At 42.9% G+C, this 15,220-nt stretch overlaps 2 protein-coding genes across 8 annotated transcripts in view; one reads left to right on the top strand and one right to left on the bottom strand.

The window, feature by feature from the left end:
- The window catches only part of LOC139536191 (receptor-type tyrosine-protein phosphatase alpha-like), a 59,721-nt gene extending 49,520 nt beyond the window's left edge, over window positions 1-10,201 (top strand). For all 5 annotated transcript variants that reach the window (XM_071336512.1, XM_071336511.1, XM_071336513.1 and 2 more), the window contains 2 exons: window positions 51-186; window positions 5,249-10,201. In XM_071336512.1, coding sequence (XP_071192613.1) covers window positions 51-186; window positions 5,249-5,323 — 211 coding nt within the window. In that variant the 3' untranslated portion in view covers window positions 5,324-10,201. The remainder of the gene's footprint in view (window positions 1-50; window positions 187-5,248) is intronic.
- A 629-nt stretch (window positions 10,202-10,830) lies between these two features.
- Window positions 10,831-14,995, bottom strand: LOC139536190 (putative nuclease HARBI1). 3 transcript variants are annotated; one of them, XR_011667269.1, is made up of 10 exons: window positions 14,247-14,995; window positions 13,983-14,159; window positions 13,831-13,892; window positions 13,662-13,748; window positions 13,533-13,574; window positions 13,291-13,464; window positions 13,176-13,211; window positions 12,523-13,077; window positions 12,130-12,241; window positions 10,831-12,035 (listed from the first exon to the last, which is right to left on the bottom strand). XR_011667269.1 is itself a non-coding variant. In XM_071336507.1 (7 exons), exons 4-7 carry the CDS (start codon window positions 12,992-12,994, stop codon window positions 11,671-11,673), a joined length of 1,065 nt encoding a protein of 354 aa, XP_071192608.1. In that variant the 5' UTR covers window positions 12,995-13,574; window positions 13,662-13,892; window positions 13,983-14,159; window positions 14,247-14,995; the 3' UTR covers window positions 10,832-11,670. The 3 variants fall into 3 exon arrangements, 2 of the variants coding, with proteins under 2 accessions (XP_071192608.1, XP_071192609.1); XM_071336507.1 differs by adding an exon at window positions 12,338-12,453 and having other exon boundaries at window positions 10,832-12,035; window positions 12,523-13,574; window positions 13,662-13,892; XM_071336508.1 differs by lacking the exons at window positions 13,983-14,159; window positions 14,247-14,995 and adding an exon at window positions 12,338-12,453 and having other exon boundaries at window positions 10,832-12,035; window positions 12,523-13,748; window positions 13,831-13,911.
- Between the last annotated feature and the right edge of the window lie 225 nt (window positions 14,996-15,220).

Genomic DNA, 15,220 nt, shown 5'->3' with positions numbered 1-15,220 from the left:
GTGTGTGCCTAACCACAGCTAACCTTTGTGTGTGTGTGTGTATGTGTCAGTGCGGGCGCGGGGCGGACGGGGACCTTCTGTGCCCTGAGCACGGTCCTGGAGCGGGTGAAAGCTGAGGCCATCCTGGACGTCTTCCAGACCGTCAAGAGCCTCCGGCTGCAGAGACCCCACATGGTGCAGACACTGGTGAGGACACTCTGTTACACGACACCGACATACATGATGCAGACTGTTACACTACTGTTACACTATCTGAAATGGATGTTGCAGTTTCACCAATTAAGGATTCCAGCTTTAATGATATGCGTTATAATAATGCAATTATTCAACCTGAGTTTAGCCAACTGTACAATGCATGGGATGCACGTGATGCAATTGCGAGTTACAAGCTTAAGAACTCGCATTGAATAAATATGCCTTCCTGTATTTTGGAAATTTTACAGTTATTTTGGTCAGTGCTCACTGCTAATTGCTCACGCTAAATGTCACACTGTGAAAATATGGAAAGTATTGTGAAAACGGTGCTGACTTAAGTTTCTACCTAGAGCTCAACCAATGTTTTTGGGGGTCAGATATCGTTTTTTGGGGGGGGGACAAAACGTAGTGATTCTGATATATCTGCCGATATACTGTTTTACAGCGGGGAAAATGTTTTCCCACACTGAATTCTCATAAATTCAGAACAGCGATCACTCACTCGAACTGGACGAAGATTTTTTCTTTAATGAGTCTTCTCCGAGACCAGGCCCAAATCCCTGTCATTCGCTTGAAGAAAAGACGGAAATATACCACGAGATCGGGGTGCCTAGACCACCTTTACTCCACATGCAGAGATGAATACAAAGCTCTCCCTCGCCCTCCATTTGGCAAATCTGACCATAATTATATCCTCCTGATTCCTGCTTACAAGCAAAAACGAAATCAGGAAGTACCAGTGACTCGCTCAATACGGAAGTGGTCAGATAACGCGGATGCTACTCTACAGGACTGTTTTGCTAGCACAGACTAGAATTTGTTCCGGGATTCATCCAATGGCATTGAGAAGAATACCACCTCAGTCACCGGCTTCATCAATAAGTGCATTGGTGACGTCGTCCCCACAGTGACCGTACGCACATATCCCAACCAGAAGCAGTGGATTACAGGCAACATCCGCACCGAGCTAAAGGCTAGAGCAGCCGCTTTCAAGTAGCGGGACACTAATCCGGACGCTTATAAGAAATCCCGCTATGCCCTCAGACGAACCATCAAATAGGCAGAGCGTCAATACAGGACTAAGATTGAATCCTACTACACTGGCTCTGACGCTCGTCGGATGTGGCAGGGCTTGTAAACTATTACGGACTACAAAGAGAAACCCAGCTGCGAGCTGCCCAGTGACGCGAGCCTACCACCATAATCCCTGTGCCCAAGAAAGAAAGTGAAGGTAACCTACCTAAATGACTACCGCCCCGTAGCACTCACGTTGGTAACCATGAAGTGCTTTGAAAGGCTGTTCATGGCTCACATCAACACCATCATCCTGGAAACCCTAGACCCACTCCAATTCGCATACCGCCTCAACAGATCCACAATGACTCAATCGCCTTCCCACCTGGACAAAAGGAACACCTACAGTGGGGAGAACAAGTATTTGATACACTGCCGATTTTGCAGGTTTTCCTACTTACAAAGCATGTAGAGGTCTGTAATTTTTATCATAGGTACACTTCAACTGTGAGAGACGGAATCTAAAACAAAAATCCAGAAAATCACATTGTATGATTTTTAACTAATTCCTTTGCATTTTATTGCATGACATAAGTATTTGATACATCAGAAAAGCAGAACCTAATATTTGGTACAGAAACCTTTGTTTGCAATTACAGAGATCATACGTTTCCTGTAGTTCTTGACCAGGTTTGCACACACTGCAGCAGGGATTTTGGCCCACTCCTCCATACAGACCTTCTCCAGATCCTTCAGGTTTCGGGGCTGTCGCTGGGCAATACGGAATTTCAGCTCCCTCCAAAGATTTTCTATTGGATTCAGGTCTGGAGACTGGCTAGACCACTCCAGGAACTTGAGATGCTTCTTACGGAGCCACTCCTTAGTTGCCCTGGCTGTGTGTTTCGGGTCGTTGTCATGCTGGAAGACCCAGCCACGACCCATCTTCAATGCTCTTACTGAGGGAAGGAGGTTGTTGGCCAAGATCTCGCGATACATGGCCCCATCCATCCTCCCCTCAATACGGTGCAGTAGTCCTGTCCCCTTTGCAGAAAAGCAGCCCCAAAGAATGATGTTTCCACCTCCATGCTTCACGTTTGGGATGGGTTCTTGGGGTTGTACTCATCCTTCTTCTTCCTCCAAACACAGCGAGTGGAGTTTAGACCAAAAAGTTATATTTTTGTCTCATCAGACCACATGACCTTCTCCCATTCCTCCTCTGGATCATCCAGATGGTCATTGGCAAACTTCAGACGGGCCTGGACATGCGCTGGCTTGAGCAGGGGGACCTTGCGTGCGCTGCAGAATTTTAATCCATGACGGCGTAGTGTGTTACTAATGGTTTTCTTTGAGACTGTGGTCCCAGCTCTCTTCAGGTCATTGCCCAGGTCCTGCCGTGTAGTTCTGGGCTGATCCCTCACCTTCCTCATGATCATTGATGCCCCACGAGGTGATATCTTGCATGGAGCCCCAGACCGAGGGTGATTGACCGTCATCTGAACTTCTTCCATTTTCTAATAATTGCGCCAACAGTTGTTGCCTTCTCACCAAGCTGCTTGCCTATTGTCCTGTAGCCCATCCCAGCCTTGTGCAGGTCTACAATTTTATCCCTGATGTCCTTACACAGCTCTCTGGTCTTGGCCATTGTGGAGAGGTTGGAGTCTGTTTGATTGAGCGTGTGGACAGGTGTCTTTTATACAGGTAACGAGTTCAAACAGGTGCAGTTAATACAGGTAATGAGTGGAGAACAGGAGGACTTCTTAAAGAAAAACTAACAGGTCTGTGAGAGCCGGAATTCTTACTGGTTGGTAGGTGATCAAATACTTATGTCATGCAATAAAATGCAAATTAATTACTTAAAAATCATACAATGTGATTTTCTGGATTTTTGTTTTAGATTCCGTCTCTCACAGTAGAAGTGTACCTATGATAAAAATTACAGACCTCTACATGCTTTGTAAGTAGGAAAACCTGCAAAATCGGCAGTGTATCAAATACTTGTTCTCCCCACTGTATGTGAGAATGCTGTTCATTGACCACAGCTCAGCATTCAACACCATAGTGCCCAAAAAGCTCATCACTAAGCTAAGGACCTTGGGACTAAACACCTCCCTCTGCAACTGGATCCTGGACTTCCTGACAGGCCGCCCCCCAGGTGGTAAGGGTAGGCTACAACACATCTGCCATGCTGATCCTCAACACGGGGGCCCCTCGGGTACGTGCTTAGTCCCCTCCTGTACTCCCTGTTCACCCATTACTGGCAGTGTGGTGCCAGGACAACAACCTCTCCCTCAGCGTGAGCAAGACAAAGGAGCTGATCATGGACTACAGGTAAAAGAGGGCCGAACACACCCCCATTCACATCGACGGGGCTGTAGTTAAGCGGGTCGAGAGTTTCAAGTTCCTTGGTGTCCACATCACCAACAAATGATCATTGTCCAAACACACCAAGACAGTCGTGAAGAGGGCACAACAACACCTTTTCCCCCTCAGGAGACTGAAAAGATTTGGCATGGGTCCCCAGATCCTCAAGTTCTACAGCTGCACCATCGAGAGCATCCTAACTGGTTGCATCACCATCTGGTATGGCAACTCCTCGGCATCCGACCGTAAGGCGCTACAGAGGGCAGTGCATATGGCCTAGTACATCACTGGGGCCAAGCTACCTGCCATCCAGGACCTATATACTAGGCGGTGTCAGAGGAAGGCCCCAAAAAATGCCTCTGCTACCGCACGGCAAGCGGTACCGGACTGCCAAGTCTAGGTCCAAAAGGCTCCTTAACAGCTTCTACCCCCAAGATTGCAGAACAAGTAATCAAATGGCCACCCGGACTATTTACATTGACACCCTCCCCCCCGCTTTGTTTTTGTACTTGCTGTTTATTATCAATGCATAATCACTTTAACCCTACATACATGTACAAATTTTCTCGACTAACCTCTACCCCCACACATTGTACCGGTACCCCCTGTATATAGCCTTATTTTATTGTTACTTTTTATTGCATTTTTTACTTTAGTTTATTTAGTAAATATTTTCTCTTTCTTGAACTGCATTGTTGGTTAAAGGATTGTAAGTAAGCATTTCACGGTAAGGTTGTATTCGGTAAGCTGTTGTATTCGGCGCATGTAACAAATAACATTTGATTTGAAAAGAGCAATTGTCCAATAACTATGCTTCAAATGTTGATTTCATACATTGTGACGTTTATAAAAACAAATTGGCAGACACTCTTAACCAGAGTGATATCGACAGTTTTTTCACCTAGTCGGCTTGGGGATTCGAACCAGCGGCCTTTCGGTTACTGGCCCAACGCTCTTAAGCGCTAGGCTACCTGCAATATTTTTTATTTAACCTTTATTTAACTAGGCAATTCTTATTTACAATGACGGCCTACCCCGGCCAAACCCGGACGACACTGGGCCAATTGTGCGCCTCCCTATGGGACTCCAAATCACGGCCGGTTGTGATACAGCCTGGAATCAAACCAGGATCTGTAGTGATGCCTCTAGCATGCCTCTAGCACTCGGGAGCCCAATAATGACACGTCATGAATGTCGCAAGTGTTCAGATAAGCATGAGATTCCCTTTATTCATCCTATTCATTGAATATCGGTTTAATTATGGGCCGATAGCGATATAGCGGTTAACGGCTAATATCGACCAACAATATAGGTTTGACTCCATTTCTACCATACCAGCTTTGTTGTCAACAACAAATGTAAACACAAACAAGATTATATGAACTCATCAACGAGCTCTTGACTCACCACGTCAGAAACTCACCTCTGTCCACGTGTTCTTTCCCCCCCCATATTTCTTTCCTCTTTATGTGATCACCGCCATATAAGACACTGTGTGTGTGTGTGTTCACATGCACAATTTTCTCTACTGTCTTTTTGGACAGCATTTAAAACACAACTTTTTCAGTGACTTAGAATAGTTTTGCAATTCCATTTGTGTGCAAATGAATTTATCTTGGTTGTATATTTAGTAGTATCCTTTTTAATCATTATTGTGATGTTCTCCTCTCTGTTTTAGGAGCAGTACGAGTTCTGCTACAAAGTGGTCCAGGAGTATATTGATGCCTTTTCTGACTATGCCAACTTCAAGTAGGGACAGACCCACACAAGGGACGGACATCCATATACAGTCATAAAAACAAAGCAAACACACGTGTACCCGACGGAAGCAAAGAAACTGGTCACGGCTTAGATGACTGGACAGCCTGTGTGCTAGAAGGAAAATGGAAGGGAAGTCTTGTGACAGAGCAAGTGCAGCGCTGCAGTGTACTGGAGGGAGGGAGGGAATATCAGAGATGCCTTCTTGAATATTTTGTAATATTGATCTTGTTAATACGGCCCCCTTGTCCCAATCTTTCCCCATCCAGACATCCCCCAATCATGTACATATACTTAGCCTGTCACATTTTGTTGTTTTGTTTTTAAGACCTTTTTTGCTGCAATTTTAGGGTGAAGTTATAATGTATTTTATTGGTTTATATAAATATATATGAATATAAATTGGACACTTGAGGCTAATGTCAAAAATTGCGAATTGAGGGAATGATGTTGGTGTTTTTTTTTATTTCTCTTGTCTTTTGTTTTTTATGGTTCAGTGACTGAGACTTACGTGGTTGATGGCTTCATCTGATTCAGGCTGCAGCTTAAAGCTGATAGGTCGACCTCAGAGGAATTGATTTACACAGCCAATCAGAATTCTTCTGTTCACACGAACGCACACACGCTACAGCTGGCCAGAAGCCAGAATTGGTCATGATGGCTTTGCTAATCACATGGTCCAAACTCTTTCGACTAGTTTTCCGTTGAGTTCACACAGAGGTCAATGAATCATGGCAGGACTAAGGGCGTAGCTAGCCACATATCTCCAATACATTGTGGCTTTGCTGTGTTTGTGTTCAAGGACCTAGGAAACGCTGTAATGTAGGTGGTCTTATACATGCTGGACGTCAGTGGATTATATGTGTGTAGAAAGTTTAGGGAAGTTGAAGTTTCCCATACTGAAAAGATATCAAACGTCAAATATATTGAAATGTAAGGAGCGTGTTGAAGATTTGGCCAGCAATGCATTCAAAATAGCCTTTGCATAATAATGATGTGTATGAGGTTGATATGTTGCCACAATATAATGATTCTTTCAGAATGACCCTGTATAAAACTGTCGATTTTGGGTGTATGTCCATATATCTCAACATATAGTAACCATGCAATTACTGTGCATTTCCTATCTTTGTTGCATCATGGAAATGAACCAATTCTTATGTATGTTTTCATATTTAATTGCTTACAGTTGGAATGGGGGAAAACATGTCCTATCTCTTATTTACGCGTCATTCCATTTACTTGTTTGTAATCTATTGGGTATATTTCTTTTCGGTATAGGTTGGTTGAGAAGATGGCGTCAAAATGTGAAGACCCCCTCTGTTTTTCAACTGGGGCCTGTTCAGGGTGATGAAACATTACAGAATGTTCAGATATAAATGTATTGTGTAGAACATATATGGTTGTCATATAGAATAGAAATTGTCAGCTCTTCATTATATTTCTATCTGCACCATTTAGAACGTCTATCTGTTAGTGTTTTGTTGAAATAGAATTCAACGCCAATGAAATAGAATTCAACTCCGATGTCACATACTGAGAATTTGTTATACTTTAATGCTGTTGCTTTGATACTCCCACCCTCAAATGGATAAATTGTTAATTTTAATGTTGAAATGTGTGACATGATGGAATGTTTGCAGTGATTTTTTTTTTCTCTTCAGAATGGCTGCCTATAAGGACAGCTTGGCTAGAAACACACGCTATGGGTTTGTGGATGAGGCCACCCTCGGGCGTACCTCAGTCTTTAGTTTTTTTTTTTTTGTAATGAAAGATAAATGATGTCAGTTAGCTAGCAACAATGTTGAGGTCAATTCCATCTCTGCTTGGTCAACTCAGGAAATTATTTAAAGTTGTCGGGGGGGGGGGGGGGGGGGGTTCCTGTACGGGTTCTTTCAATGTATATACAGTTAATTTCAGTTTGTCTACTTAGTTGGTTGAGTGCAAATGGAATTGACCCCACCCCTGGTCTGTTAGCCAATCACAGCTACTAATTGCCCTCAAAGGATTGTAATAAACAGCGTGTGCTCGTGCGTAAGAGATTCTCACCCACTCCGCCACAAACCCAACCACCCCACTCACTTGATATCTGCAAGGTTTGAGTGTATGAGGGGTAACTGACATGAGGTTTTAGCTGTCAATTGTGATCAGGGATTATTGGTCAATTATAAGAGCTGCCATTTTGATCCCAGTTTCTTCATTAGTATGTGGAGTTGACAGCACAGGAGGCTGCTGATGGGAGGACGGCTCATAATAATGGCCGGAATGGCGCAAATGGAATGACATCAAACACCTGGAAACCATGTATTTGATACCATTCCCCCAATTCCGCTCCAGCCATTCCCACGAGCCCGTCCTCCCCAATTTAGGTGCCACCAACCTCCTGTGGTTGATGGGTATGCTAGAGAGCCATGAAGATATGCCAAGCCTAGTTGATGCCAAACGCATTCTCTTATACACAGATGGCCCTATTTGTACGGTCATAAAGATTCAGCGTTGTTTTGTCATTAGGACATAAGGAAAGCCCACAGTCTGTAGAAAAATACCTGCACAACTCCTACTGTTCAGGAGTTGGAATGGATTGGTTTAGCTTCTCCCTTTTCTATATTTTTATAGGTCGAAAGGAAAGAGCACAATCCAACTCTGTCGTGATTGAATCATATGGGATCAGGAAATTAGAAATAGTCTCTGAAACTCCACAAAAAAAAGCACCAGTATTGACAAATTGTTGTTATTGTTGAATGTTCAAATGCTTGAACAATTGGCGCCAAAATAAAAATCAGAACCGGTGATGCAAACGCCAGATGGGTAACATGACCCTGAGATAGTAAATTACTTGGCAACTAGGGTTGCAAAATATATATATATTTTTTAATCATGGTTGAAGAATTCTAGGTGGGAGGATTCCCTCGCAGCTTATTCCCTTCTGATTACAGGATTTCTGAAAAAAAACTGATTTTTGTCTTTAAAAAATAATATTTTGCAACCCTCATGTCAGCATTTAAGAGGGCTTTTTAAAGACTCTGGTTATGGCCTCTAGTTCTGACTTGTTCTATTAGGTTAAACCACAGGACATAGATAGCTAGGTAGAGATTTTCAAACCGGATGTCTCACTTAGACCAGTCACTTAAAAAAATACTGTCAACGTCATTTCAGACCGTGTTTCATTCCAAAGCATCTCAAATGCCCATGTGTTACAATTGGTGCCATTTTATTTTCCTTCCTGGATGTTTGGTTGTGTTGGATCTTTGTAATCGTCAGGGTGGGCGTTTGCTAGAAGGTTTGCTGAATGTAATCACCTGTCACCAACAACACTGTGCCAACCACCAACACTAGTGACTTAAGGCTTTACTCTGGAAAGTGCCGCACAGGTTGATTTATATGGAAAATATGTTCCCTGCGCCTCTCCCTCGGTGAGTTGATTGAGTGTAGGTGTATAGACTCTTGGTAAACCAGTATCATTCTACAGATTAGTACATCTATTTGGCCCCTTCCCACTACTATTTTTGAGCCATTGTAGATAACTTTATCAAAAAAAGCACCTCAATACAAAGCCCTGAAACCGTAGCTGACGCTTGGCTTTGTAACACTGAGACCAAGATCAGGGCCTTTTATTATCCTGTTCAAGTTCATGATCCACCAGCCTCCTTTCCATTTCATGCTGTAACGCCAGGTTCCATTCCAATCAATCTCCATTGCTTTGTTTTGAACCAGCTTTGTCTTGGCTCCATGTCTTCCTTCTATTCCACTGAAGTGCTGGACCCTTGACTATTCCTTCATTATGTCCTCTACCTAACCTTCACCCACTGTAGTGGGTAAAATACATTGCCCTGAGTTATTCCAACCACAAATCACAATGACATTGTTTACTGGTTATTACAGAGGACAGCCAGGTGCATCCGGGCCCTTGTTCCACACCCCTGCTGGCTGCCGATAGAAATGTGATGCAACACCCCAGTAATGTAATGTCCCTGTCTGAGCAACAGGGCACACCTTTCTTCAGAGATGGAAAAAGCGAGCGAGACAGACTGGAGGAGTGGGGCTTCTTAGGGTTCAACCAGTCTCTCTGTCTCTCCCACCTCTAAACCTGTCTCTCCCAGCCTTAAACCAGTCTCTCTTGCCCACCCCTAAAACTCTTTCACCCCTAAACCTTTCTCTCTCTGGCGACCCCACCTCTTAAACCTGTCTCTCTCTGGCGACCCCACCTCTTTTAAACCTGTCTCTCTCTGGCGACCCCACCTCTTAAACCTGTCTCTCTCTGGCGACCCCACCTCTTATACCTGTCTCTCTCTGGCGACCCCACCTCTTAAACCTGTCTCTCTCCTCCTGATCCTGTTTAGCTGTCCCTTGGATGTCTGTCTCTCGGTCTGTCTGTCTGTCTCTGTCTCTCTCTCTCTGTCGGTCTGTTTCTCTTCTCTCTCTCCTTTCTTTTTTTTTTTTCTTTCCTTCACTTAACCCATATTTCCTTCCTCTCTTGTTCAATTTGCCCCTTGGGCTGGTTTAGTCTCATCGATAACCGGTCACTGCCCCACTCCCTTCTGTACATAATGTAGGGTTATTTATATTTAATTCCTGTCTGCTGCCTTGCTTTTTTTCTTTGCTTTTTAAAAGAAAATGTACATGAGTTGTACTGGGACAATTTAGAAATGTATTAGATATTTAGTTTTTCTTGCTATTTTTTTATTTGTTATTATTATTGTCTTAAGAAAATCCTATTTTTTATTTGCATCTTTTGTTTTCTAGTGTTTTATTAAAATGTTGAATATATGTATATATAATTATATATATGATAAAATGGTATATAATTATATAATGCCAAATGGCCTTTCTAAGCAAGATATTGTTTAAACCTAATAAAATGCTTGAGATTTTGTGTTGTTTGTTAGCTACAGCATTATCTGGTGAAATTTGCAATAGTTACAAATGTTCAGTAGTAACACCAATCCCAACATCAATACTATAATCTTCAATACTGGAATTGAACCAAGTCCTCTAACCTGCGTTCTGTTCAGTAGGGCAATCCACAGCTAAACTTTTTATAATGGAAAATGGAAATCTGTGTTTTGATAAGTAACGTTACAGTCCTCCCCTTTATAATTACATTTTCCATTTTCCATTTTTACATTTGAAACGTTTTCTCCCTACTGAACACAACCATGTTCTGAGACTATTTACACTGCATGATGATGATTATGTGCCCCAATGCACATCCAGGGGCCTGTTGCACAAAACTAGGATAAGGGATTAAGCCAGGATATCTTGGTGATCCTGGCTCAATTGATCCGTAATCCGGTTGCACTAAAGATGGATAGGGGGCAGGAGGATATGTTATGGTATAAATTACCATGGAGATTTATTCTGTGGAGCTAGCCTGCTCCAGACCAGGCTAAATTCCAGGATCTATTTAATCTCATCCCTAATGTCAGTCAGCAGTCACCACAAATGGAAACCAATAGTTATTTCACTGCTCACTATACATTGTTATCACATATAACTAGACCCACTGTTATTATTTAAACGTTTGTGATCATTAATTTCAATGATTTTGGATAAAAAATGATTTTTAGATGATGTTGCTATCATTAGATAATTTACAGTTTCCCATAGACTATAAGGCTATATATAAAATGATAGAATATTAGGGCCACAGAGGGGAAAAAAACACAAGTCATAATATTGTAACCAGTTGTTTTAAAGGAGGACAGTTGTTAAAATGACAGATGTGGGGCATTTCGTGAAATTGTACTTCAGTATGGTTTCATAAACAAAGACATGCTGATGTGCCAGAATATTAAGTATCACATTGTCATAAGTATCAAAACTGTAAAAACAATATGTAGCTTTTCTGCAGAAAGAACCAGCCTCATAAATTTATGACTTTATCCTTTTTCTTCAGTGTGGCCCTAGTACTCTGTCATATAAACAAATACACATTCCATATGAATATAAAAACACAATGTGTAACATTATGTTCCTTTATTGAATAAGGACAAAACAAAGCAGGTAAACCATCAGCTCCTTTTGAAACTGAAGTCACAGTGACTCTACAAGATGGAAAGCACAGAATCCAAGCATATTATACAAAATGATACATACACATTCAAAGGTCTGTATATAACACACCCTGCATGTCTGCACAATAAAATAAATGCAGGACAAATCCATACACATCAACTGAACAGACAAATGAATGGATGCAGTAGCCTCCCTGCAGCCTTGTATTACACACAGTATACCGCACAAACATCATAAGAGGCCAAATTCGTCAAAAAACGAACCCAAAAAAACCCAAATTCCTCTGCCACCGCAGGACATATTTAACCAAAATTGAAAGCACACATACTAACTAAAATAATTCAACACATATTGGTCCCTCAGCAGCCGACCACTGTCGTCATCAGGGAAGATTGCCGGATTGTCCCAGTCCATGGCTGGTGGCACTCTGGGGGCCCTCTCCTTCCTCAGGCAGGCCACATTGTGGAGGACAGCACAAGCCACAGTAATATCACATGCCCTAACAGGGCTGACCCTTAATTTGTGAAGGCAGTGAAAGCGTGCCTTCAGGAGGCCAAAGGTCATTTCAACTCTGGTCCTGGCATGGGCATGGTTGTAGGCCTGCTGTGCTTCCTGGGGGTCTGTGAAAGGTGTCAGGAGAAAAGGCTGGCAGCCATACCCCCTGTCTCCCAGCAACACACCAGAGAATTCACCTGTCAACACAAAATCTCATCATTACTACCTCATAAACACAGTGATATTCTTGACACAGCCATGATGGTTATAAATAGGGGTTGTGTGGCTTACCTTGTGATAGGCACTGATAGATTTCAGAGGCCCGAAAGATTCTGGAGTCATGGACTGAGCCAGGCCATTTTGCCACAACATTGCTGATCACACAGTCAGCATTGCAGACCATCTGAAATCATAAGATGAGGAATATTACACCAATCAATGCACATCACTGGCAATGCAGAGTGTTCGTCAATGGACAATATCAAAAAGTTATGTTCACCTGAACATTAATGCTGTGAAAGGATTTCCTATTCACAAAATCGGCCTCATGGGCACCTGAGGGGGCTTTTATCCTTATGTGTGTGCAGTCCACTGCACCAATGACATTGGGGAAACCTGTCACACAAAGTAATGAGTATCCTACTATGTGTTAACAGTTGTCCTGTAATTTGTAGATCCTCTTACCTGCAATCCTATAGAACTCCTCTTTGATGTCACAGAGTCTTCTGTGGCCAGGGAAGGAGATGAAGACATCTGCTAATGCTTTGATAGCCAGACACACACTCCTTATTGTGCGGCAAATTGTGGCCTTGTTCAGCTGTTCTGCATCCCCCACTGAGTACAGGAAGGCTCCACTAGCAAAAAAGCGCAAGGCCACACAAACCATTTGCTCCACACTCAGTGCATGGCTCCGTGCAGTGCGGTGCTTAATCCTGGGACCCAGTAGTCTGCATAGATACCTGATGCCATCTGCAGAAAACCTGTATCTTTCATATAGATGGTCATCAGGGAAGGCCAGTGGGTCCAACCGGTCCCTGAAGACCCTTTCTCGCCTGAAGGCTCTCCTCAGCACAAGTGCTTCTTCATCCACCACATCTCGCACGAATGGGCATGCCATTGTCAGAGCAGAAAGGAACACACAATTTTGGGCCTTCATATAGGCTAGTGGCCACACCTGGTGCTGGGGGGGTGGGCAAAAGAGGGCGATGCCTTATAACGATGACTTGGTTGTACTGATTGCTGGGAAAATAAAAAAAACCTTAGAAAGATGCCACCGTCCTGTGTGCTCACAATAAGAGCTCATATGTCATGGCTCACTTGACTTTACGAGAATATACCTAATTTTTATTTTGAGCTGTGTCATCTTCTTGGAGCTGGGGGAGGAAAGAAAAATAATGATTAATACATTTGTGTTACAGTTAGCATACAGTGTACATTGAAGGCATATCTCACCTCCCTCTCAAGTTTTTTTATTTCAAGGTCCAGTTTCCTAATTTTCCTCTTTTTTATTTCGGACTCCAGTGCAAGATTTTCCATCTTTTTCTTCTTGTACTGAATGTCTATGTCTGCCAGTTCTATTTGGCGCCGGAGGTGGTTGCCATACAACTTTCTGATAGCTTGTGAGCTCTGTGAACACAATACAATTAGCGCAGCTGGAATTTGGCAGGATGTGGTGTCCTTTTATTAATACGCACTATGTTGCCAGGCTGGTTTTCCCACTGTATAGCATCTGGGTCCTGTAAAAGAAATTAGATTTTTTGATTTTGATGAGGACTCCTCACCATTGTAGAGTAAATAGTACTTTCACAGTCTTAACATGATACCTCATGCCTTCTGGAATCCAGAGAGATGGTCTCCTCCTCATCATCGTCTCCATCATGTGCTGTTGCTGCTGCACTGGGGCCTTCACCCTATCACATTTAATCGGATTCATATTGAAGCTAGTAGACAAGACATGCCAGGCCTACAGTATGCCTTTGATGGAGTACTCACTGGATCAGCATCGTCTGGTGCTTGTGCTGGTGGCTCTAACAGGAACACAGTGCTGCCAGACACTGCAAGGCAATAGGTAAACCAAAGTCAGACAGTCCAAATTGATTCAATATGAATGTGGTTGTATCCCATGTAGAGATGGAAGGACATACCTTGAATGAAGCGGGTGGCATCTTGGGAGGAACCTATGCTCGTCTCTTTCCCCCCAGGGATCCCCTCTAAGACGGGCCTGCCTTTATTTAGCTCCAAGGCCATGTCCTCTGCTGGGGTAAGGTCAGCCTTTGGTGACCCACCACCCGTGCCTTGTCTGTGGGTATTCTTTTTCACTGCTAAAACAGTACAGACAATGTGTGAGCAGGCACCTTCTGGGTACAATATATGCTTGTGCTTTGTTAAATATTAGTCAGGGACCATACCATTCTGCAGAATGTTCTTGTATTTGATTTTGACCTGCTGCCATGTCCGTTTTGGCCCGTTCATGTTTAATCTACACACACACACACACACACACACACACATTTAATGGAGTCACACTGCAAAAAATTACTTGGTATTTTTGTCTTGTTTTCAGTAAAAATATCAAAAAATTTATCATAGCTTTATACAGTGTGATGGAGTTACTTTACACAATTTCACTCATATCTGCAGTGCATTTCAATTAAAAATTTAACCGTTTCATAATTACAGTACAACTGCATTTTTGGAGATGTGAATTAAATATTTGAATTGTAATTGTGATGTTTCAGCGGAGCGGTGAGTGTGTAATTGTGCACTACTTACAAATTCAGGCGGTCTGCAATACTTTGCCACGCTTTTTCTCTTTGCTTTATCACTGTGGCGGTGTTGCCTTTCTTCTTAATTATATCTTTTACCTCCTCGTATGCCTCCATGAGGATTTGTGCTTCCGACGGGGAAAAGTACGCGGCTCTAGTTGCCATGGTAAATCAGTTAATCTGTGATCTGTGGCGGGGTCTATTTGAGTGAGCCGTGAGCGCGCACCTATCCAGGATTGGTTTCACATGGCTTAATGAATCCGTGTCTGCTCATCCTGGCTTGGTCTTTGTGCAACCAATTAAGCCTGGACGCACATGTTTTGGCTTCATTGAGCTCAGCTGAGTCATTTATCCCGGATGTCTTAATTCTACTTTTGTGCAACAGGCCCCTGGTTAGCTCTATGGCTGTGGTCATTGGTGTAGTCGTCGTGGTTGTTGTTGTTGTCGTAGGGGCTAAAAAGTGAGGTGTGTTAGCATGGATAACTTTCAGACTGTTAATAGGCTATAAAGAACCTCTGATTTAAAAAAACATTGATGTTTAGAACTTTATTATTCTGATACAATTGATTTATGTAATGTAGCCTAGCTAGCCTACTCACCTGGCCCAGCAAGGTGCA

Source organism: Salvelinus alpinus, chromosome 12 (genome assembly GCF_045679555.1).
Source record: "Salvelinus alpinus chromosome 12, SLU_Salpinus.1, whole genome shotgun sequence".
Classification (NCBI taxonomy): Eukaryota; Metazoa; Chordata; class Actinopteri; order Salmoniformes; family Salmonidae; genus Salvelinus; species Salvelinus alpinus.
Note: the sequence above shows the minus strand (reverse complement) of the source record. Positions and strands in the feature narration are given on the sequence as shown.